Source organism: Zingiber officinale, chromosome 4B (genome assembly GCF_018446385.1).
Source record: "Zingiber officinale cultivar Zhangliang chromosome 4B, Zo_v1.1, whole genome shotgun sequence".
Taxonomy (NCBI): Eukaryota; Viridiplantae; Streptophyta; class Magnoliopsida; order Zingiberales; family Zingiberaceae; genus Zingiber; species Zingiber officinale.
Genome location: NC_055993.1, coordinates 80,775,319 through 80,799,011, shown reverse-complemented (window position 1 = coordinate 80,799,011; position 23,693 = coordinate 80,775,319). Strand labels below are relative to the sequence as shown.

The 23,693-nt window shown below is 36.4% G+C and overlaps 1 protein-coding gene across 1 annotated transcript in view; it reads right to left on the bottom strand.

The window, feature by feature from the left end:
• The window catches only part of LOC121978335 (coatomer subunit beta'-1-like), a 37,316-nt gene extending 13,992 nt beyond the window's left edge, over positions 1–23,324 (bottom strand). Inside the window, exons 1-14 of the mRNA XM_042530694.1 lie at positions 23,053–23,324; positions 22,818–22,838; positions 22,610–22,671; positions 22,447–22,501; positions 21,985–22,021; positions 21,561–21,886; positions 21,345–21,476; positions 21,116–21,264; positions 20,472–20,540; positions 20,093–20,243; positions 19,954–20,019; positions 17,942–18,130; positions 17,471–17,611; positions 17,321–17,395 (exon numbers count right to left, since the gene is read on the bottom strand). Of these exons, the coding sequence (XP_042386628.1) occupies positions 17,321–17,395; positions 17,471–17,611; positions 17,942–18,130; positions 19,954–20,019; positions 20,093–20,243; positions 20,472–20,540; positions 21,116–21,264; positions 21,345–21,476; positions 21,561–21,886; positions 21,985–22,021; positions 22,447–22,501; positions 22,610–22,671; positions 22,818–22,838; positions 23,053–23,055 (1,476 nt within the window). The 5' untranslated portion in view covers positions 23,056–23,324. The remainder of the gene's footprint in view (positions 1–17,320; positions 17,396–17,470; positions 17,612–17,941; positions 18,131–19,953; positions 20,020–20,092; positions 20,244–20,471; positions 20,541–21,115; positions 21,265–21,344; positions 21,477–21,560; positions 21,887–21,984; positions 22,022–22,446; positions 22,502–22,609; positions 22,672–22,817; positions 22,839–23,052) is intronic.
• Positions 23,325–23,693: the final 369 nt, after the last annotated feature.

Below are 23,693 nucleotides of genomic sequence, written 5' to 3'. Positions count from 1 at the left end.
AAAGATTTCAAATTTTAAACTCTCTTTTAAACATGTAGATGATTTACAAATAAGGAAAGTTTTCACCAAAAATTAAAACCATCCTTTTAAACTACAAATAAGGAAAGAGATTAATCTCTTCTCTTAATCTTTTGTAGAAAGTTATAAAAGGAAATTTTTAATTTTTAAACTCTCTTTTAAAATCATGATATCCACATAAGAAATAATTTTAATAAAAATCCTTTTTAATATTCTAGTGGTCGGCCACCTAAGCTTGGGACCCAAGCTTTGGCCGGCCACCAACTTGACTCATTTGGTCTTGGCCGGCCTAGCTTGGGTTCCAAGCTAGCTTGGCCGACCCCATTGGATGGGTAAGAAGGTGGGTATGCGGTGGGTATAAATCTCTATATACTAGAGGCTACGATAGGGACCGAGAGGAGGAATTGGTTTTGGTCTCCCGATAAAATTAAGCATCCCGTGTTCGCCCCGAACACACAACTTAATTTTATCAATAATAATTCATTCCACTAGAGAACTATTATTGAACTACCGCACCAATCCCAAATTACATTTTGGGCTCCTTCTTATTATGAGTGTGTTCGTCTCCATGTGTTTAAGATAACACATGTCCACTAATTAAGTAAGTTCCGACAACTCACTTAATTAATATCTAGCTCCAAGAGTAGTACCACTCAACTTCATCGTCATGTCGGACTAAGTCCACTGCAGGTTTAACATGACAATCCTTATGAGCTCCTCTTGGGGACATTCTCAACCTAGATTACTAGGACACAGTTTCCTTCTATAATCAACAACACACACTATAAGTGATATCATTTCCCAATTTATCGGGCTTATTGATTCATCGAACTAAATCTCACCCATTGATAAATTAAAGAAATAAATATCAAATATATGTGCTTGTTATTATATTAGGATTAAGAGCACACACTTCCATAATAACTGAGGTCTTTGTTCCTTTATAAAGTCAGTATAAAAGGAACGACCTCAAATGGTCCTACTCAATACACTCTAAGTGTACTAGTGTAATTATATAGTTAAGATATACTAATACCTAATTACACTATGACCTTCCAATGGTTTGTTCCTTTCCATCTTGGTCGTGAGCTACTGTTTATAATTTATAAGGAACCAATAACATGATCTTCTGTGTGTGACACCACACACCATGTTATCTACAATATAAATTAATTGAGCAACTACATTTATCATAAATGTAGACTTTTAACCAATGTGATTCTTATTTCTAGATAAATATTTATACCAAAAGCTAGGCTTTTAGTATACACTCTAACAATCTCCCACTTATACTAAAAGACTAAGCTGCCATATCTGCTGTACATCTGATTCCCATGCCTTTCAAAAAGCTCTTACCTTAAGGACCTTAGGTTATCATCTGATGCAATCTAGGCGGCAACAACTTCTCCTCGTTTATACGATTTCTCGTATTGGGTGGTACTTGCGCTCTATTGTGTTTACTTGCCTTATAGACTTATGGTTTCTTCGAGTTTGTTACTGCACCAACATTATTACAATAAATTGTAATAATCTTTGGACAAACCAGAAATCATATCTAAATCTATCTTGAGGTTATTGAGTCATTCAGCTTTTATGGCTACCTTAGAGGCTTGCCATATACTAAGCTTCTATGGTGGAGTCCAGATAAACACCTATGCTTATCACTCTTCCATAGTTATGACTTTACCTCCTAAAGTAAACACAAAACCCCGAGGTTGACTTAATATTGTCCCTATCCGATTGGAAGTTAAAATCCATGCAACCCACAGGGACCAAAATAACTGCCTTGTAAACTAGCATATAATCTCTAGTGCCTCTAAGGTACTTATATGCTTTACTGCAGTCCAATGTCCTTGTCTAGGGTTACTTTGATATCTGCTAACTATGCCCTTGGCAAAACAGATTTCTGATCTCGTGCATAGCATACATTAGGTTGTCTAACTGCCGAAGCATAAAGAACTACCTACATGTCCTCAATCTCCTTTGATGTCATCGAAGACATCTCTTTAGATAAAAACACTCCATTCTTAAAAGGTAAGAAACCTTTCTAGGAGTTTTGCATGCTAAAAATGAGTAAGGATTTTTTCGATATATTAAACTCGGGATATATCTATATATATTTTTCTTACGATCCCTTATTACTTTGATCACAAAAATATATACATTCTCCCAAGTCCTTTATATCGAATTATTTGGACAACCATACCCTTACTTCTGACAACATTTTGATATTGTTTCCAACTACCAAAATTGTTATCTACGTATAGTACAAGAAACACCACCACGTTTCCATCACACCATTTGTATACACAAGACTTATCCGTTTACTCAATAAATCCAAAGGTCTGGATTACTTTGATAAACTGGATGTTCCAAGACCTTGAAGCTTTGCCTCAGTTCATAGACTGATTGAGCTTTCTCACAAGATGCTCTTAGCCCTTTGTAATGAACCCTTCTGGTTTGCTTTATGTGGATGCTATCTTCAAGACTTCCATTAAGGAATGCTGTCTTGACATCCACTTGCCAAATAGATAAAAGAATCTGGATAGACTTAAACATGGCTACCAGTGAAAAAGTTTCCTTTTTCATCAAGCCTTGCTTTTGAAAGTTTCTACCTTCCTGTCTATTCCTCTTTTCTTATTATAGACTTTTTTTACACCCAAAGGCTTTTACACCATTTGGTGTTTCTACAAGCTTCCAGATTTTATTAGAATACATATATTCTAATTCTGTTATTCATTACTCTTTGCCAAGATGTTGCATTTTTATCTTGGAGTGCTTCGTCATATGTCCGGAGATCAGGTTCATGTCCTCCAGGGATCAAGTCCAAAAACTCTCCCAAAACATGAATCCTTTTAGGTTGCTTATCAACCCTCCCACTACGACAAGGCACTTTTTGCAATTGTGTATCATTTGTGATACGTGTTGCAGTTTCCTTGTGGTATCTCATCTTGTACAGTTGGTACTTGATTAGACATGTCTTCTATTATTTCCTTAAGAACAAATTTTCTTATGGGCACTTGGTTTATTACATAGTCATTTTCTAAAAATTGGTCATTGATAATGACCTTCTGATTTTTAAGACTATAAACCTACTTTTGTTTCTCTAGGATAACTCACAAACAAGTGAACTCCTGCCCAACTTATCAGTGTCTCTCATGTGCTAGACCACCCAAATCCGAATATACTAGGCTTATGCCCATTCTGCAATTCTATGGGAGTAGAGAGTTCTGACTTTAGAAGGTATTCACTTCTGTTTCTAGTGTATATCCTTAAAACAAATTTGGTAATAACTCATCATCGATCTAATTATTCCATAAGAGCTTTATACCTTCCTTTTTCTACACCATTCTGTAGGGGTGTACCAGGTGTAGTTAGTTTGGATTGAATCCCTACTTCTGATAAATGACTCCTAAATTCTCCCAAGAGGTACTTGCCACTACGATCTTACCATAGTGTCTTGATATTTTTACTTTGTCGTTTCTCCACATCAGCCTCGTACTCTTTGAACTAATCAAAGCACTTAGACTTGCGGCACATCAAGTAAATATATCCGTATCTCAAATAGTTGTCTATAAAATAGATGAAATATTTGAAACAACCTCTTGCCTGGATGCTCATAGGATCACACAAATCAAAATGAACCAATTCCTATATATCTTTGGCTCCATACCCCTTAGACTTAAAAGCTCCTAGGTTATTTTCCTTCCAAGTAAGACTCGCAGGTTGGAAAGATTTCCACTACTAATGAACCCAAAAGTTCATTAGCTACCAATGAATCCTACTTAAGTTAATATAACCTAGCTTTAGATGCCAAAGATATAATTGGTTCATCTCTGAAGGTTGCTTCTTCTTAAAGTTAGAAGATGTGTTATAATTTCCATTTATTACATCGTGGGAGTTATTGGATTATAAATTGTCAATCAACATACCAGAATCGATAACTTGTCTATTTTTCTTGATAACAGCTTTGTTATCAAAATAGACACAATATCTATTCTATAATAGTTTAGAAACTGAAATCAGGTTCTTCCTAAACTTAGTACGTAAAGACAATTACTAATAATCCAAATTTTATTCCTATTAGAGAATAAACCTCTCCCACTGCAATAGCTGCTACTTTTGCAGTAGTGCCCATGTGGATGGTGTTTTTTATTTTCATTTTGTTGTCGGGTTTCCTGGAACCCTGCAATGAATCAGTGGCTCCCATATCTACACACCAGGTACCGGTAGATAACTCCACTAAACATGTTTCAACTAATGAATAAAATACACCTATATTGTTCTTAGTTCTAAGAGGACAGTCTACCTTAATGTCCAAATCCTATTTCCAATCAATTATAATTGGGACCACTAAGTATATCAGCTAGGGATTGACCATTATCCTAAGAATCACAAAAAAATTTGGTTAAGACTCTAAATTTAAAATAATATTGATTCCTCTAACAATACTATTTAAATTTACCAACACCTCAAAACACCGTGCATTTTGCATGCCACGTTAGTGTGGACGTATACAAAATCAACATTTGTAAGAGGAGGGTTTTCACCCATTAACTATCTTGTCAACGTAACTTTATGACAAATAAAATTATCTCAAACACCGTTAATTTTGTATGCCACGTTAGTGTGGACGTATACAAAATCAATCATTTGTAAGAGGGGTTTTAACCCTTTAATTTTATTATCTTGTCAACCTAGTTTTATGACAAATTAATAGTTGATTTCATTTGGTCACACAAATAATAGTAGTGACTCCGATGGGGAGGATACTATTAGATGTGTCTAAGTGTATACCATTACTTGACACTAAGTCCATTAATAAGATTATGCCCCTTCCGTTGGGGAAGATCACACGCTCTTAATTAACTTCCTATAGTCATCCAAAAATGGAAGTTTGTTCTAGTGATCTGCAAACTAGCTCATCCGTTATAGAGGAAGGCACTCAGAGCCAACGCGCAAGCTTGTTTGCATCACTTACAAACCAGTAATGGAGACCATGGGATTTACTTAAAAATCCCTCTCCCACTTAGTTATTTATTAATGAGGAATTTTAACTATACTAGCCTACTAAACTTGTAAACTAACATGCACACACAACACAATATAAAAGCAATAAATAGAAAATCTAATTTTCAACTATTATGGCTTTTATCTCTAGTTGTCTTCCGTGTGTTGTCATCCCAAGCTGCTGCCATATTTGGCCACCGCCACTGGGTCTAGCTGTCGCATCCATCTTGCTCCTAGTTCCGCTGCGCCTCTGGTCCATAGAAGGTTCCACGCTTTGCAAGATTCGATCCGCGACATAAATAGAATTTTACATTTTGATCCTATATTCCATAAAAGGAATGTACATGTATCTAGATCAAAAATAAAATCCTAATAAAACTAAATACAGCTCCTGCTGTATTTTATAATACAATCATGCACACACAATAAAATGCCCTTGACATGTCCAAGGGTCCAATCACACACATAATAACTATAAGCCATAATAGTTGGATCCTGCATCCACAAAGTTAGCACATCCTACTATTATCCTGCCTAAATTATGTATGACATGTGCATAATTAAACTAATACTAAATACACAGAGGCAAAACCCTAGCTCTGATACCAATTGTTGGTTGCTACTCGGAAAACCTAGAGGTTCCACTGTACAAAATTTTTGTACAAAGGTCTGAACCTTTTCCTAGCTACCATGTGTTCTTTTAAATTAAATTTTGGATCGCCTGCGGAACTTAACACGTTTGATCCAAAACTTAATCTATTTGTTCTTTTAGGTTTTGACTTGGATCTCCTGCGGAACTTAACACGTTTGACCCAAGTCTCCTTAAGTTATTAATTCCATTAAATATTAATTTCCATAAAAGGTTCCCAGTACTGACATGGCGAGGCACATGGCCTTCTTGGATATGGGAGCAACCACCACCGACTAGACAAAACCTTTAATAGAAAGCTAATATTTAATTTCCTAAAATAACTTTAGGTTAACCAAAGAGAACAATCAAATCACAAGGAAAAGAAAGAAACAAAAGAACACAACTTGGAAAAACATATTCAAACACTAGAACGTAAGCCTCTTGTATTTAGTATTATTTCCAAAAATAACTAGTATGATGCGGAAAGAAAATTACTAGTTATACCTTTTAGAAAACCTCTTGATCTTCTACCGTATTCCTCTTCTTATCCCGGACGTCGTGTGGGCGACGATCTTCCGAGACGAGAACCACCACGCACCTTCTTCTTCTCCAAGCAAGGTTCGGCCACAAGAAGAACCACCTCCAAGGAAGAAGAACTTGATCACCACCAATACTCCAAGGGATCTTCAAGATGAGGCTTCCTCCTTTTCTTCTTCTCCTTCCTAGGTCCGGCCACCAACAAGAGCTCCAAGAGATGTATGGTTCGGCCACCAAAAGAGAAGAAGAGAGAAAGGCTAGGGCCGGCCACAAGAAGAAGAAAAGAGGGAGAGAAAAATAGAATAGATTCGTTAGCTTTGAAGCCTCCTCTACCCCCTCTTTTATAATCCTTGGTCTTGGCAAATAAGGAAAATTTAATAAAAACTTCCTTAATTCTTTTGCCATGAAAAGGAAAAAATTATTTAATTAAAAATAATTTTTCTTCTCCAATTTATTTGGCCGGCCACACCATAGAATTTCCAAGCAAATAAAATTTTAAACACCAATTAAAACTTCCTTATTTGATTCCAGAAATTTATAAAAATTTCTCAATAATTTTTATCCCTTCATGATTGGTTTATAAAAAGGAAATTTAATAAATTAAAATCTTTCTTTTAAACATGTGGATAAAAAGAAAGTTATCTCTAAAAATTAAAATCTCTTTTAATCTACAAATAAGGAAAGATATCAAATCTTTTCTTAATCTCTTGTAGAAACTTATAAAAGAGAATATTTAATTTTAAACTTTCTTTTAAATTATGAACATGATTAAAAAGGAAAGTTTTCTTAAAATTTAAAATCCTCCTTTAATCAACAAATAAGGAAAGATTTCAAATTTTAAACTCTCTTTTAAACATGTAGATGATTTACAAATAAGGAAAGTTTTCACCAAAAATTAAAACCATCCTTTCAAACTACAAATAAGGAAAGGGATTAATCTCTTCTCTTAATCTTTTGTAGAAAGTTATAAAAGGAAATTTTTAATTTTTAAACTCTCTTTTAAAATCATTATATCCACATAAGAAATAATTTTAATAAAAATCCTTTTTAATATTCTAGTGGTCGGCCACCTAAGCTTGGGACCCAAGCTTTGGCCGGCCACCAACTTGACTCATCCACTTGGTCTTGGCCGGCCCTAGCTTGGGTTCCAAGCTAGCTTGGCCGGCCCCATTGGATGGGTAAGAAGGTGGGTATGCGGTGGGTATAAATCTCTATATACTAGAGGCTACGATAGGGACCGAGAGGAGGAATTGGTTTTGGTCTCCCGATAAAATTAAGCATCCCGTGTTCGCCCCGAACACACAACTTAATTTTATCAATAATAATTCATTCCATTAGAGAACTATTATTGAACTACCGCACCAATCCCAAATTACATTTTGGGCTCCTTCTTATTATGAGTGTGTTAGTCTTCCTGTGTTTAAGATAACAAATGTCCACTAATTAAGTAAGTTACTGACAACTCACTTAATTAATATCTAGCTCCAAGAGTAGTACCACTCAACTTCATCGTCATGTCGGACTAAGTCCACCTGCAGGGTTTAACATGACAATCCTTATGAGCTCCTCTTGGGGACATTCTCAACCTAGATTACTAGGACACAGTTTCCTTCTATAATCAACAACACACACTATAAGTGATATCATTTCCCAATTTATCGGGCTTATTGATTCATCGAACTAAATCTCACCCATTGATAAATTAAAGAAATAAATATCAAATATATGTGCTTGTTATTATATTAGGATTAAGAGCACACACTTCCATAATAACTGAGGTCTTTGTTCCTTTATAAAGTCAGTATAAAAGGAACGACCTCAAATGGTCCTACTCAATACACTCTAAGTGTACTAGTGTAATTATATAGTTAAGATATACTAATACCTAATTACACTACGACCTTCCAATGGTTTGTTCCTTTCCATCTTGGTAGTGAGCTACTGTTTATAATTTATAAGGAACTAATAACATGATCTTCTGTGTGTGACACCACACACCATGTTATCTACAATATAAATTAATTGAGCAACTACATTTATCATAAATGTAGACTTTTAACCAATGTGATTCTTATTTCTAGATAAATATTTATACCAAAAGCTAGGCTTTTAGTATACACTCTAACAAGCTTCACTTCGGACGTGCCTTCGTGGAGTTCCAGGAACTACTCCCAGAGTTCTTTAGCATATGAATAGCTTCCGATGCGGTTGACCTCTTGAGGCGGCAACACGCTCAGCAGGTGATATTCTGCACGGCTGTTTGCTACAGACTCATTCTGCTCCTTCTTTGTCCAATGGCTCTCTTCTTTTTCTTCTCCATCTTGATTCATCGGAGCTACAAAACCATACTTCATAATAAACCAAATTTCGAAATCAATTCTTAGGAATACCTCCATACATCGCTTCCAGTCTGCGAAGTCCCCCTCGAATATTGGTGGAATGATGCTTGGTCGGGCCATCTCGTTGCTTCAATCGGCGGTTAGTCCTCCTGAATCGCCTTGCTCTGATATAACTTGTTGATCCCTTTGGAGGCCGGCAAGAGTGGAGGGGTGAATTGCCCTACAAAAATTAAACCAAAAACCTTTCTCGGATATTCAACTAATTAACAGACACTTGTAATAATAAAAAGAAGAAACAAAATGAAAAGATCAGACACAAGAGATTTACATGGTTTGCAATCAGGGGATTGCTAATCTAAGGAAAGTAAGTGCACTATCTGATGATCTCCTTCGGTCGGAGAAGCCTCTTTACAGTGTTGACAGCACAAATAAAAATAACAGAAATGAAAGCACAGAGAAAATGATTACAAGTGAGTTGATTTAACTGTGCAGATCAGTGCTATATTTATAGCACTGGTCGGGGTGCCCCGAAGGGGTTCCGGGCGCCCTGGGGGGGTAAAATTTTATCCCCCAACTATCAGATCACGTTTGACGCGATCCTGGTCAAAATCTGGGTCCGAGCGCCCGGACCAAGAAAGTCAACAGAGTTGACTTTTCTCGGTCTAAGACCTCTGCTCCAGTTCAGCTCGTCTCGGTCTGGGTCTTTCGCTCCATCTCCGCTAGCTTGGGTAATCTCGGCCATCCGGAATAGGGCTCACCCGAACTCAAGTTCCGGCCTTTTCCTCGAGCAGCCTTCCTTCCTGGTTTCTCGTCCCTCGAACGCCGCGCACGTTCTTCTCGTCCACCGGTGTACTTTTCCGCGGTCACCTCGTCCCTCGAACGCACCGAGCCCGTCGGCTCTCTCCCGTGTCGTCCTTCTCGCTAGCCGCGTCTTCCGCTCGACTTCCTGTGTTCCTAAGCTCCTGCACACTTAGACACAAGGGTTAGACAACGCATAACCTAACTTAGCTTGTTTGATCACATCAAAACACCTTGGGGTTCCAACAATCTCCCCCTTTTTGATGTGAGCAACCCAAGTTAAGTTAGGGAAAACATATGCAATAAAAATAATTTATTTGCAATTAAGTCCAAAGATATTTCAATTTAAATATTATATACCTCCCCCTAGACTTAACATCTGTCTCCCCCTTTGATCACATAAAAAATGGGGTTTCTTTTAACAAGTCTAAAGTAAATTCTAAAAAATCTTAAATGTAAAAATATTTAACCAAAAATGGCTAAGTAAAGACACTCTTCAGAATCTTTTTTTTTCGAAAGAAAAAAAATTTTAAGTAAAACATTTTTCAAAAAGAAATCATAAGTGTTAACAAAAATTTCTTAGTCAATTTTCATAAAAAAAAATTCGAAGGTAGTTAAAAAAAACATTCTTCGTCAAATTTAAAAAAAAATTAAAGCAATTTTTATAAAAAAATTTCTAAGTCAATTTTCATAATGAAAAAATTTCTAAGGTAATTTTCATAAAAAAAAAATTATAAATCAATTTTAAATATTTTCTAACATAAATTGAATAACTTTTTAAAGCATTAAGTAAATTAAATTAATGCTTTTTCAGTCAGTCAATTAAACTTTTCATTTCGATATACTTAGCTTCCAAGTCGTGGGCAGGCACTAGGCCTTCTTGATTATTGGAGCAACAATCACTTCCTTAGACAAAGCCTCATAAAGAAATTAGTTGTTTAATTTCCTTGCTGAAAATGCTAAGTCTAATTTTAATTTTAAATTAAATAAGTTTTTGGAACCCAATAGAGGTTCCTTCCTACAGGGTTAATTAAATATTTTCTAGGTACATAGGCCTATGATATTTTTCTAATTTGATTTTGGTGAAATCTATAATACCAGTTTAGTCCTCTAAAATTTCTAAAAGTAGAAATATTTGAACCATTAGACTTTTTCAATCTTTCTATTTCTTCTTTTAATTTTTCATTTTCAATTTTCAATTTATCTAAATCCTCTATAAGACATGATTTTGCCAAAATTCTTTTTGTTTCTAAAATTTCATTTTCTAATTTGGTATTTTTATTTTCTAATTTATACATGGATTTAGCCATTGCCTTAAAACCAAAGTAAAGTTGATCAGGGGGTAAGAGGCATTTCTCGCTTACCGTATCAGACTTGAAGCCTGAATCTCCCCCTACTTCGCTGCTTTCATCTGAGATCGCTCCCCCTTCATCGATGCTAGGTTCTGATGTGCTTTGCCATTCGTAGCTTGCCATCAACGCTAGCTCAGCATATTCTTGAATCTCGGACTCAGATGATGAAGTGTCGTCCCAAGTAGCTTTTAGGTTCTTGTGCTTCTTGGGAATTTTACCTTTGTCCTTCTTTAGTTTTGGGCAATCCTCTTTTAGGTGTCCTTCCTTTTGACACTGGTAGCAACGCATCCTTCTTCTATTTCTTGGATTCTTTTTATTCTGCATTTCTTTGAATTTATTAGATCTAAAAAACTTTTTAAAGTTTCTTACCATGTATGCTTCCTGATCGTCTTCTGAATCTGACTCGGGTTCATCCTTCTTGGTCGCATTTAGTGCAATCATCTGGCTTGCTTCCTTTGTTGTCCCGACACACCTGGTTCATGCAATTCAAGAGTGGAGAATAGTTCTTCTAAAGTACTTACCTCTAGATCTTTCGAAATGTAGTAGGCGTCGACGATTGATGTCCAATCTGAAGTTCTAGGAAACGCGTTGAGTGCGTAACGTATTGTTTCCCGATTTGTTACCGTTTCTCCGAGGTTCTCGAGACTAGTAATCAGTTCTTTTACCTTTGCGTGTAGACTGGCTACCTTCTCACCTTTTTCTAGTCGGATGTTCATTAGCTTGTTTCGAAGGATATCTCTTCTAGCGAGCTTCACTTCGAACGTGCCTTCGTGGAGTTCCAGGAACTACTCCCAGAGTTCTTTGGCTGATGAATAGCTTCCGATGCGGTTGACCTCTTGAGATGGCAACACGCTCAGCAGGTGATATTCCGCACGGCTGCTTGCTACAGACTCATTCTGCTCCTTCTTTGTCCAATGGCTCTCTTCTTTTTCTTCTCCATCTTGATTCATCGGAGCAACAAACCATACTTCATAATAAACCAAATTTAGAAATCAATTCCTAGGAATACCTCCATATGTCGCTTCTAGTCTGCGAAGTCCCCCTCGAATTTTGGTGGAATGATGCTTGGTCCGGCCATCTCATTGCTTCAATCGGCGGTTAGCCCTCCTGAAGCGCCTTGCTCTGATACCACTTGTTGGTCCCTTTAGAGGCCGGCAAGAGGGGAGGGGTGAATTGCCCTATAAAAATTAAACCAAAAACCTTTCTCGGATATTCAACTAATTAACAGACACTTGTAATAATAAAAAGAAGAGACAAAATGAAAAGATCAGACACAAGAGATTTACATGGTTTGCAATCAGGGGATTGCTAATCCAAGGAAAGTAAGTGCACTATCTGATGATCTCCTTCGGGCGGAGTAGCCTCTTTATAGTGTTGACACCACAAATAAAAAGAACAAAAATTAAAGCACAAAGAAAACTGATTACAAGTGAGTTAATTTAACTGTGCAGATCAGTGCTATATTTATAGCACTGGTCGGGGTGCCCCGAAGGGGTTCCGGGCGCCCTGGAGGGGATAAAACTTTATCCCCCAACAATCATATCACGTTTGACGCGATCCTGGTCAAAATCTGGGTTGTTTAACTGTGCAGATCAGTGCTATATTTTTAGCACTGGTCGGGGTGCCCCGAAGGGGTTCCGAGCGCCCTAGGGGGGATAAAATTGTATCCCCCAACGATCAGATCGCGTTTGACGCGATCCTGGTCAAAATCTGGGTCCGGGCGCCCGGACCAGGAAAGTCAACAGAGTTGACCTTTCTCGGTCTAGGACCTCTGCTCTGGTTCAGCTCGTCTCGGTCTGGGTCTTTTGCTCCATCTCAGCTAGCTTGGGTAATATCGGCCATCAAGAATAGGGCTCACCCGAACTCAAGTTCCGGCCTTCTCCTCGAGCAGCCTTCCTTCCTGGTTTCTCGTCCCTCGAACGCCGCGCACGTTCTTCTCGTCCACCGGTGTACTCTTCCGCGGTCACCTCGTCCCTCGGACGCACCGAGCCCGTCGGCTCTCTCCCATGCCGTCCTTCTCGCTAGCCGCGTCTTCCGCTCGACTTTCTGTGTTCCTAAGCTCCTGCACACTTAGACACAAGGGTTAGACAACACAGGACCTAACTTAGCTTGTTTGATCACATCAAAACACCTTGGAGTTCCAACAATCTCCCCCTTTTTGATGTGAGCAACCCAAGTTAAGTTAGGGAAAACATATGCAATAAAAATAATTTATTTGCAATTAAGTCCAAAGATATTTCAATTTAAAAATTATATACCTCCCCCTAGACTTAACATCTGTCTCCCCCTTTGATCACATAAAAAATGGGACTTCTTTTAACAAGTCTAAGGTAAATTCTAAAAAATCTTAAGTGTAAAAATGTTTAAGCAAAAATGGCTAAGTAAAGACACTCTTCGGAATCTTTTTTTTCGAAAGAAAAAAAAATTAAGTAAAACATTTTTCAAAAAAAAATCATAAGTGTTAACAAAAATTTCTTAGTCAATTTTCATAAAAAAAATTTCGAAGGCAGTTATAAAAAAAAAATCTTCATCAAATTTTTAAAAAAAATAATTTATTTGCAATTATGTCCAAAGATATTTCAATTTAAAAAGTATATACCTCCCCTAGACTTAACATCTGTCTCCCCCTTTGATCACATAAAAAATGGGGTTTCTTTTAACAAGTGTAAGTTAAATTCTAAAAAATCATAAGTGTAAAATTGTTTAAGTAAAAATCGCTAAGTAAAGACACTTTTCAGAATCTTTTTTTTTCAAAAGAAAAAAAATTTTAAGTAAAACATTTTTCAAAAAAAAATCATAAGTGTTAACAAAAATTTCTTAGTTAATTTTCATAAAAAAAATTTCGAAGGAAGTTATAAAAAAAATTCTTCGTCAAATTTAAAAAAAAAATTAAGGTAATTTTTATAAAAAAATTCTAAGGTAAAAAAAATTTCTAAGTCAATTTTCATAATAAAAAAATTTCTAAATCAATTTTAAATATTTTCTAACATAAATTGAATAACTCTTTTAAAGCATCAAGTAAATTAAATTAATTCTTTTTCAGTCAGTCAATTAAACTCTTCATTTCGATATACTTAGCCTCCAGGTCGTGGCGAGGCACTAGGCCTTCTTGGTTATTGGAGCAACAACCACTTCCTTAGACAAAGCCTCATAAAGAAATTAGTTGTTTAATTTCCTTGCTGAAAATGCTAAGTCTAATTTTAATTTTAAATTAAACAAGTTTTTGGAACCCAATAGAGGTTCCTTCCTATAGGGTTAATTAAATATTTTCTAGGTACATAGGCCTATGATATTTTGGAATGTCGCACACGTTCTTCTCGTCCACCGGTGTACTCTTCCGTTGTCATCTTGTCCCTCGGACGCACCGAGCCCGTCGGCTCTCTCCCGTGCCGTCCTTCTCGCTAGCCGCGTCTTCCGCTCGACTTCCTATGTTCCTAAGCTCCTGCACACTTAGACACAAGGGTTAGACAATGCAGGACCTAACTTAGCTTGTTTGATCACATCAAAACACCTTGGGGTTTCAACAGCTTTATCCACTACTGAAGCAAAGTACATAGATATGAGTGAATGTGCATCTCAACTATTATGGATTATGTACACTTTAAAGGATTATCAATTAGAATATAAAAATTTCAATTGATAACATAAGCTTAATTTGTTTAACCAAAAATCTAATACATCACTCAAGGACTAAACACATAGAGGTTAAGCATCACTTTGTAAGAGATCATGTAGGTAGGGGTGATATTGTACTTGACTATGTTGAGTTCAAGTCAAACCTAGAAAATATTTTCTTAAAACTCTTACCTGAACTTGAGTTCAGTAGACTTAGAAGATAATTAGGTATGTGCTTAGTATAATAGATTCTAAAGTTTTTTAAATCATTATTTTATTATTTTTATTATTTTCACTTTTCAAAAAATTATAGGTTTTTTAAATTTTATTATCTCTTTAAAAATCTTAACAGCTTTGTGTTAAATTATAGGATAAATTATTTTATTTTTCTAAAGAAAAAAATCTCAATTTTACTAGTGTTTTCAAATATTGGACTTAGCCTAGGATTTTTTTTCCTAAAAAGCATGTATCCATAGGTCTCAGTCAAAGCATCTCACAAACACACTAGAAATATCTTGCTTGTGTATAAAAAATATACTAACAATGGTGTGAGATGCATAGGGTATTACTTGGACTTCATAATACTTATGTCTATATATCAACATAAGTCTGGACTATAAATATCAATTCAAATTGATCAAGTTAAGTCATCCTTTTTAGTAAACCTAACTGGATCACTTACTTAAATTAACTAATCAAATAAACACTAATACCTTATGATAAATGGTTGGTAACTAATGGTTAGACATTTCTTCTAAGGAAAATAGATGACTATTTTTAAATTTTATTTTTCCTTTAAAAAAAATTCTCTTCACTTTGAGTTTTACATGCTTGGACTATAGGATAAAAATTATTGGCTTTCCTCTCAAACTTACAGCACTTACTTAAAGAGTTCTTAAGGCATTAATAAGGGGGAGATTAAAAGTTATTTTTCTTATTAATAGCTTCTTTTCTCTACTTAATATTTTTGATATATGTTCAAGGGAGAGCAAAAGGAGTTAAGTTAAATATTTTTTCAAAGTTAAAGTATTTTTTCAAAATTTTAATTTTAAATATTTGTTTCAAAGTTAAAGTATTTTTTTAAAATTTTAAATATTTGTTTTAAAAAGTTAAAGTATTTTTCAAAATTTTTAAAGATAAATATTTTTTCAAAGTTAAAGTATTTTTTTAAAATTTTAAATATTTGTTTTAAAAAGTTAAAGTATTTTTCAAAATTTTTAAAGATAAATATTTTTTCAAAGTCAAAGTATTTTTCAAATCTTCAAAGTTAAATATTTTTTCAAAGTTAAAGTATTTTTCAAATTTTCAAAATTCTTCTTCAAAGTTAAATTTTTTTAGGTAAAGTATTTTTCAAAAAATAAAATTTAAAAGCAAGAAAAATAAATATTTTTGAAAAAGTATTTTTAGCTAAACTAAGTATTTTGAAAGAAAAACTGAACTTTCGAAAACTAAGTATTTACTAAGAAAGTGTTGTATTTAAGGGGGAGTCTTTGAACTCTTAATTTTTAGTTGTATTGCAAAACTTAGAAAATTTTGACTTACTTGTAAAAATACTAAATTATTATTACTTATTTTCTGTTGTACTTAACTATGAATTGTGATGTCATAATCAAAAAGGGAGAGATTATTGGTACAGGGAGCATCAGACAATCAAACCTGAGTTTTGATAATGGTAAAGAGTTCTAAGTTAGGTGTCATTGTTGTTCTAATAAGTTAAACTGAGTGTTCAGGAAAGTCTTAGCTGCGGTTAGGCAATAAAGTCTTGGTCGGGGGACTAGGTAAAGTCTTGGCAAATCGTGGACATTTGGTGAAATCCTAGGGTCATGGATTCCAAGTGGAAGTCCTGGGGATCACAAACACCAGGCAGAAGACTAGATGGGTTAGGGATCGGGCGTTCAACGGAAAAGCCCTTAAGTCTCGAATACTGAGCAAAAGTCCAAACGGTCTGAAGGACCGGTCTGGCAAAAGGTAAACTCTCCTGAAAGGAGTAAGTAAGGATGTGTTCCCCGTTGAGGGAACAGTAAGTGTCAGCTCGAACTAAGATTTTCAAGAAATCCAAAAGTTAGAACCGAACAGTCTAGAGACTATCAAAATACCTTATCTGCCTATTATTCTAACTTTTTTTTTAGGAAACTAACATCTTGCATGTTAATGTTTTTGCCTGGTTCGGTTGACCGAATGTTAGGATCAGTCAACCAAATCCCAGAGATCAAATTTGCTCACAGTGAAGATTCGACCAAGGGATCAGTCGACCGTGTTGGTGCAACCTTAGGTCAAGGTTGACATGGGTGACCCGACTCGAGTTGACCTGACTCGAGGTATATTTTGATGTTTGACAAGAATAGAGAAGTTGTATTTTGATGTTTGACAAGAATAGGAACTTGGGGGATTGTGGGTGCAACCTTTGGTCAAGGTTGACCTGGTTGACCCGACTTGAGTTGACCTGACACGGGAAAAAGTCCAAGTATGGAGACTTGGCATAGGAAAAGTCCAAGTATGGAGACTTGGCACGGAAAAGTCCAAGTATGGAGACTTGGCATGGAAAAGTCCAAGCAGGGAGCTTGGCACGGGAAAAAGTCCAAGTATGGAGATTTGGCATAGGAAAGGTCCAAGTATGGAGACTTGGCACGGAAAAGTCCAAGCGGAGAGCTTGGCACGGGAAAAAGTCCAAGCATGGAATCTTGGCACATGAGGTCAGAGAGGGCTCGGTAGCTCGTTCTCTGGACCGGACGAAGTCGGAGAGGGCTCGGTAGCTCGTTCTCTGGACCGGACGAAGTCGGAGAGGGCTCGGTAGCTCGTTCTCCGGACTAGGTCATAGAGGGCTCGGTAGCTCGTTCTCTAGACTAGAAAGGCTTTAAGGTTTAGGGCTGGGAAGAAACACAAAATAAATAAATATACAATTTCCAATATATTGTATGTTATATGGGTAAAGCAGCATACACATCCATAGTAAATAATTAATATCTCTACAATACATGTAATATATTTACTGAAGGGGCAAATTTGCTATGACAACTTACATTGTATTTCAGTATGTAGAATGATGTATCACTTGATATGACTAGAAGATCACCACTATCAGCCCAATACAGGTTCTGCAGCAATCAACAAAGCTAAGAGGAACCAGCTTAAAGTATGGCAACATATTACAAGGGAAGCAGTGAACTTACCTTAACACCAACATCAATCCGACGTATTAATCTACATTCAGCCCAATCATAAAAACAAATGAAGTCATTGGAGCACATTGCTAATAGTATTCCTCCATAAATATGCTCAGCAGAAAAGGTTGGCCGTATGCTTTTTCTCTCCTGAAATAATCCATCACGGTCAATAATCAGAGGAAATGTCTCAATAGTTAATATACTTCACTTCCACTATAAAGTAATAGCATATGTACGCATGCAAATCTGATTAAGAAAACCATGACTATAAATCTAAATTAACTGTCTTCAAAAAATAAGAAAGTGCATTTTAAACATGACTTGGTGGTGACATTGCAGAATTGAGAAAATAAAAGAGAACTGAATAAAGAATACTCTTGACTATCTCTCAGTGACATTTTCATTCTAACTTCCATGCGAGTAAATTTATCAATCATGCAAATTCTACTGTAGAAACACATGAGAGAAAGGTCAAACCTGGAAGGTTTTACTGAATATCTTAATTCTTGATGTACTTTCCCTGATTGCATACTCTCCATCAGAAGACCAGACAAATTCCAATGCAGATCCAAATGATCTATTTCTCCATGCCAATGCAGTATATATAATGTATTCTCCATCTCCACAGACAACAACAAATCTTCCATTTGGGTTATGCTTCAAGCTCTGAAAGAACAAACAGAGCAAACCAATGTACAATGCGTATTAATTGAAAGAGATAACTTCAAAAAATAACAAGTGATAGGCATGTTGAAAGTATTAGATCAAGTTGTTTTGGCAACTTCAAAAGTGTACATTTCACTAGAGATCAACACTACCAAAAGAATATTTGACTATAATGGAAACCAAAGTCCCTTCTTAGCCTCTTGTTAGATTACCTAATTTAAGAGTAAAATGTTATGGAAGTAATCTTTTACTTTTAAACATATAAAATTAACATGTAGATAAATCGGGAACCAGAAAGTAAACACAAAGAAGGCAGAATGATCTGAAACAAGAAATTCAAAGACATGAAGTTACATGCATGTGATCATTTATCACTCGTTTCCTTTGTCAAACAAGAGACAAGAGACAAGAGATGGATATTTGATGAGAAAAAATTTAAGCATCAGTCCATAAATCAGATGCCCAAAATCAGATGGAAAATTACTTAGCATTTGTTGATTATAAAAAAGTGATCCAGCGTTTTTCTCTTACATCAGTTCAAGGAGACAACACAAAGAATATCCTTTTCATCTCTCCCCTCCACCTTTCTGCCCGTTTATATATTCATCCTTTGAACCATCTCTCCCAGGCAAACAAGGACTTACTAAAAATTGAATTGCATAGCTAATGATAGTGTTCCAGTAAGCAAAGAACGGAAGCCTAGTCAGGTCATAAATAAGAAAAGATAGCACATTGGAGAATCTTTCCCACAAAGATGGTCCTACACCATGAATAAATCCTCACATCCACTGATCCACCCATGCACTCACAAACATGCATCAGCCATATCCAAATTTAACAGTGTTAACCCACAAAAAGTAGCACCAAATTCAGCATAGAGGAAGCAATTATTGTATCCAGTATAGCATCTCAAAATGGGGTAGAATTCATGGAAATGCTGATGAATCTTCAAACTAGTATTTAATATCAACAATATCCTAACAATAGTTTTAGCTCAACAGTAGTATTGCAAGTCTGATGAACATACCTAGACTGAATACTCAGGACACAAGTGTTATTACAAACTGTGTAGATTTCAGTGAAATAATAAAATTCCGACTTCCCAATATCATTAAAATTTTGTTATGTAGTTAAGGGCAACAAGCAAATATTGCAGGTTCTTCAACTATTTGCTAAAACTACCCCAGTATTTTGTTTCCATTCATGCATAATGTAACAGCAAACTAAAAAGTCAAAGTCCTTGGTTTTGGGGTTTCCCAACCTCTCAGAACAATAGTTTTATATATTTTTTTCCATTCATGCATAATGTAACAGCAAACTAAAAAGTCAAAGTCCTTGGTTTTGGGGTTTCCCAACCCCTCAGAACAATAGTTTTATAAGTTGTAGGCCAGTAGTTTTAAGTAGCAAATTAGTCAGCACTTGAATCTTTCACCAACATTGTTCAACAGTCAAAACAATGTGACTAAATAGCAGCAAGTATTGCAAGTCTGATGAACATACCTAGACTGAATACTCAGGATGGAAGTGTTATTACAAACTGTGTAGATTTCAGTGAAATAACAAAATTCTGACTTCCCAATATCATTAAAATTTTGTTATGTGGTTAAGGACAACAAGCAAATATTGCAGGTTCTTCAACTATTTGCTAAAACTACCCCGCTATTTTTTTTTCCATTCATGCATAATGTAACAGCAAACTACAAAGGCAAAGTCCTTGGTTTTCCCAACCTCTCAGATCGTGGGGGTTCTTTGGTGAATATTTCCACCAGTTAAACTGGAGAAGATCACTTAGACAAAATTGTTGCTTTTCAGCTAAAACTTACTTGTGGGTACAGATCACAGCTTCCCAATTCCTTGACAGCTAAAGGCAATCTTTCACCATCTGTGACCTGTGGAATAACAAATACTATGTCCTCAGGAGGTTCGTGTTTTCTTCTCAAGAGAACACTAGAACTTTCAAACCTCATAGTCTGCTCCAATTGTCTTGATATTAACTGTTTGAATCTCAGTGTGCTTTGCCCAAATAATTTTTCCACTGCCCTCCATGCTGGCAACTGGAACTTCACGACCAATCTTCACCATAATGGTTCCTTCATCATATCCTATTACAACTCTAGAAAACATCCATGAAAATTAATCAGAAATACTAAAAAGAACTTACAACAGAATTCCTGAAGTAAATTTTTGGAGCTTCTCATACCTCGTAAGCATTACATAGATTTAAGAAACTTTTAAAAAATGATACATTCAAAATTGTCAACAGATTTTGTCAAATCCATCTCCAAATCCAATGTATAATATAACACGAAAAAAATAACAAAAGTGTAAGTCTACTTCATACCTCCTTGATCCTTTCATGTATCCAATAGCCCAAACTCGTTCCAGACCATAGTTTAATGTATTCTCAAGTCTGTAAAATGGAAATAAAATAATCTAGGAGAAGGAGAAGATACAAACTCAAAAAAAAAAAAACAAAGTGAATGTAGACTGTCACAAAAGTGTTATGTTTCCACGTGCATTACATCTGAAAATCTGTAGTTTAACTAGAACAGTGTTTCAAGAACCACCACTTGTAATTAAATGGGTAAAAGATTTAGCAAACAATTATAGTTTTAATTGGTTAAAGACAATACACTCAAGTTTGTAAGCGGGAAAAAAAATTACAGATTAGATTAATTAGTATAGCTCTTGGCTATAGTTAGAGGTCTTGGGTTACCAAAGTAGAAATAAAAAAATTATAAACTAATCAATAGCCATTGTTGAAGTTAGGAGGCTCCACTTCCATTGGTTCCATATGGGCAAGTAAGATGATTCACTAGATGAATCTGGTTTCTTTCCTAACAATTTAAGCTTCTAGATAAAGTGGCTAGCAACATGATAGCAGAGTAAGAAGTAGATCTAAAGTTTTAATTACGAGGGGTAGATCTAAAATTTGAATCTTCCCTGTTTCATAATTAAAACAAGATTTTGAATTTGTAGATGTACCTATAGGTAGTTGCATGCCAAATTCTAACAGTTCCATCCTCTGAACCTGTTATTATAATTGGAAGCTCAGGATGGAAACATACAGCAGAGACGTTATGGGTATGGCCTTCGAGTGTTTGTATACAACTCTTAGTTTGGTAGTCCCAAACCTGATTCAATAAAACTCATTAACAGAAAGCTCAGGGTAGAACACAGAAGCCACATCTAAACTAGATTGAATGAGGCAGACCTTGGCAGTCTGATCATCAGAACCAGTAATCAAATATGGCCTATCGCCTCCAGTAAAATAATCAACACAGTTGACACCTTTGGAATGAGCATCTAATGTAAAATTTGGGTCAGGAGAACCAAGATTCCAGATCTGGTCAATCAGATCAAACAGTCATAAGTTGTTCCAGAAACCATAACAAAATCAGTTCCAATTTCAAAGATATTAGGGCCACACCTTTACTGTTCGGTCCAATGAGGCACTTGCAAAAGTATTGGTGTCCTTTGGATTAAAGGTCACTTGCATCACATAATGAGAGTGTCCTTCAAAAATTTGGGTACACATCCAACCCTTCTCCCAGTCCCAAAGCTTTATCAACATGTCGTCTGATGATGACAACACATATGGCAGGGTTGGATGTACAGCCAGACACCTAATGTAGTCTGTATGAGCCTCAAATACTTTAACTTTGTCCATTGTGTTGTAATTGTAGACACGGATAAACATATCATCTGCACCAGCCACCACCCACTGTTTGCGTGCTACAAATTTTGCAGATCTCACTGAAAGTTCAACACTAGATGTTTAGCTTTACAAAGTTTCAGGTATGCAGATAACTCTGAGAATGCAAACCAAATATCATATGCAGTCTTTAGTATACCTGGTAGTTCAGTTACTTCAAAAGATTTTACCATTGTCTGCACCAAAACAATTGTTTAAACTCTATCAGCCAAATCAAACGTGAGTAAAATGCGCGTCTCATTCGAAATTGCAGGATCTCACAAAAAATGCGTCCTTAAATCAAATTCATTATCCAAATTGTAATTAAAATGTGCCTTAAGACAGAGCACTTCAAATTGTCAAACCCTAAAATCATAAGGATCAATTTGAAAATGAGATGCATGAAAGAATCTGAACAAGAGAATTGTGATTGCATCCTGAGCATTTTGGAGCGAATGTATGATTAGCTGGCATGGTGTCTACTTGGTCAATCATGAAAAAACAACCATGTACCAGAATGGAGCGACGAAAGTATGTTTTCAGAGAACTAATCAGGTCTAAGTTGCTTCATGCCAAAAGAATAGATTTCAAATAAAAAAAATATGAAAAAGAAGCTGCTTGCCTGTGACTGATAGTTCCAGATACCAACTGTTCCAGAATAAAGACTCGCAAGAATCCTGCAGCACGGAAATGATAGCCAGGTTATGGATCATTCAGTATTAGCATCTAACAGCATCAATCGTGGCTATTAGAGGTGTGGGTACAGAGAAGACATTCATTTTTACCATGGCTCAGTTGGATGAAGATCCACAGATTTTACCCTTTCTGACCTTTGAGCAAGTTTCCTCTGATTCAGAGACAATTGTAAGCAAAATCCAAGAACAAACCAATTAAATGCAGCATGCATTTCAACCGTGGATCAGGGGGGTTCAACAAAAGCACGAGATCTACACAATATCTACCAAAAACATCACTAGGGCCAGTGGCACATACCTTGATGTCTAATCTGAGAGGCTGGAATCCGTCCCCAAGACGCCAAAACAACAAAAAGAAAGAGAAACAAACAATCGTCAGCGATCAATCGAAACTTCAGATCTCGCGGATTCACAATTCCTAAGCGCGAGAGCCATGGAATATAAACAAACACTAAAAATCCAACTAAACCATGTGAACTTAAGGCAAAAGAACGCAGATCCGAACGAGGAGGCCAAAAGGCAGATGAACGTACCATCTTCCCGAAGTCACTGAGAGCACGAGATGCGCCAAGGCGGAGACGTCCGCGGACCGGTTCGGCCGGATCACAGGAGCCGAGGAATTGAGAGGGCAGAGATCGGGGAAGATAGCTGAGAGCCGGCGACACAAGGAAGCGAATAGATCGCAGGAAGGGCAGAGAGAGAGAGAGGAGACGAGTTTCGGCTTTAACGGGAGTACACGAAACGGGAGAAGGGCAGAAGTTATTTACAAAAAGGCCCTGGGCCGGTTCTGCTTCTGCTGCCGCCCGGTTTGATTAAGGTTCGCGGGTCGAAGGAATCGCTCTGTTTCTGTCTCCATGAGTGAGCTAGTAGTCGTCGACTCGTCGTCGCTAATGGCCTATTTACTCAGCAGCGCGAACGACAGAAATGATGATTCCACGTAAATCAATGTATTTTTCATTGTTTACTTATAATGAACGGAGGGATTTTAAATTCATTCGCGATTTCATTTTAGTTCATTTTTCCATCTTGAGCGAGGTTTGGCCTTACCGCGAGGTCTCACCCACGGACGAGGCATGACCTCGCCGCGAGGCCACAGCCGCGGACAAGGCGCGACGCAGCCGTAGCCAAACCCCTCATCTTTCCTTTCTATCTTTCTTCCCTTCCCCGAAGGATA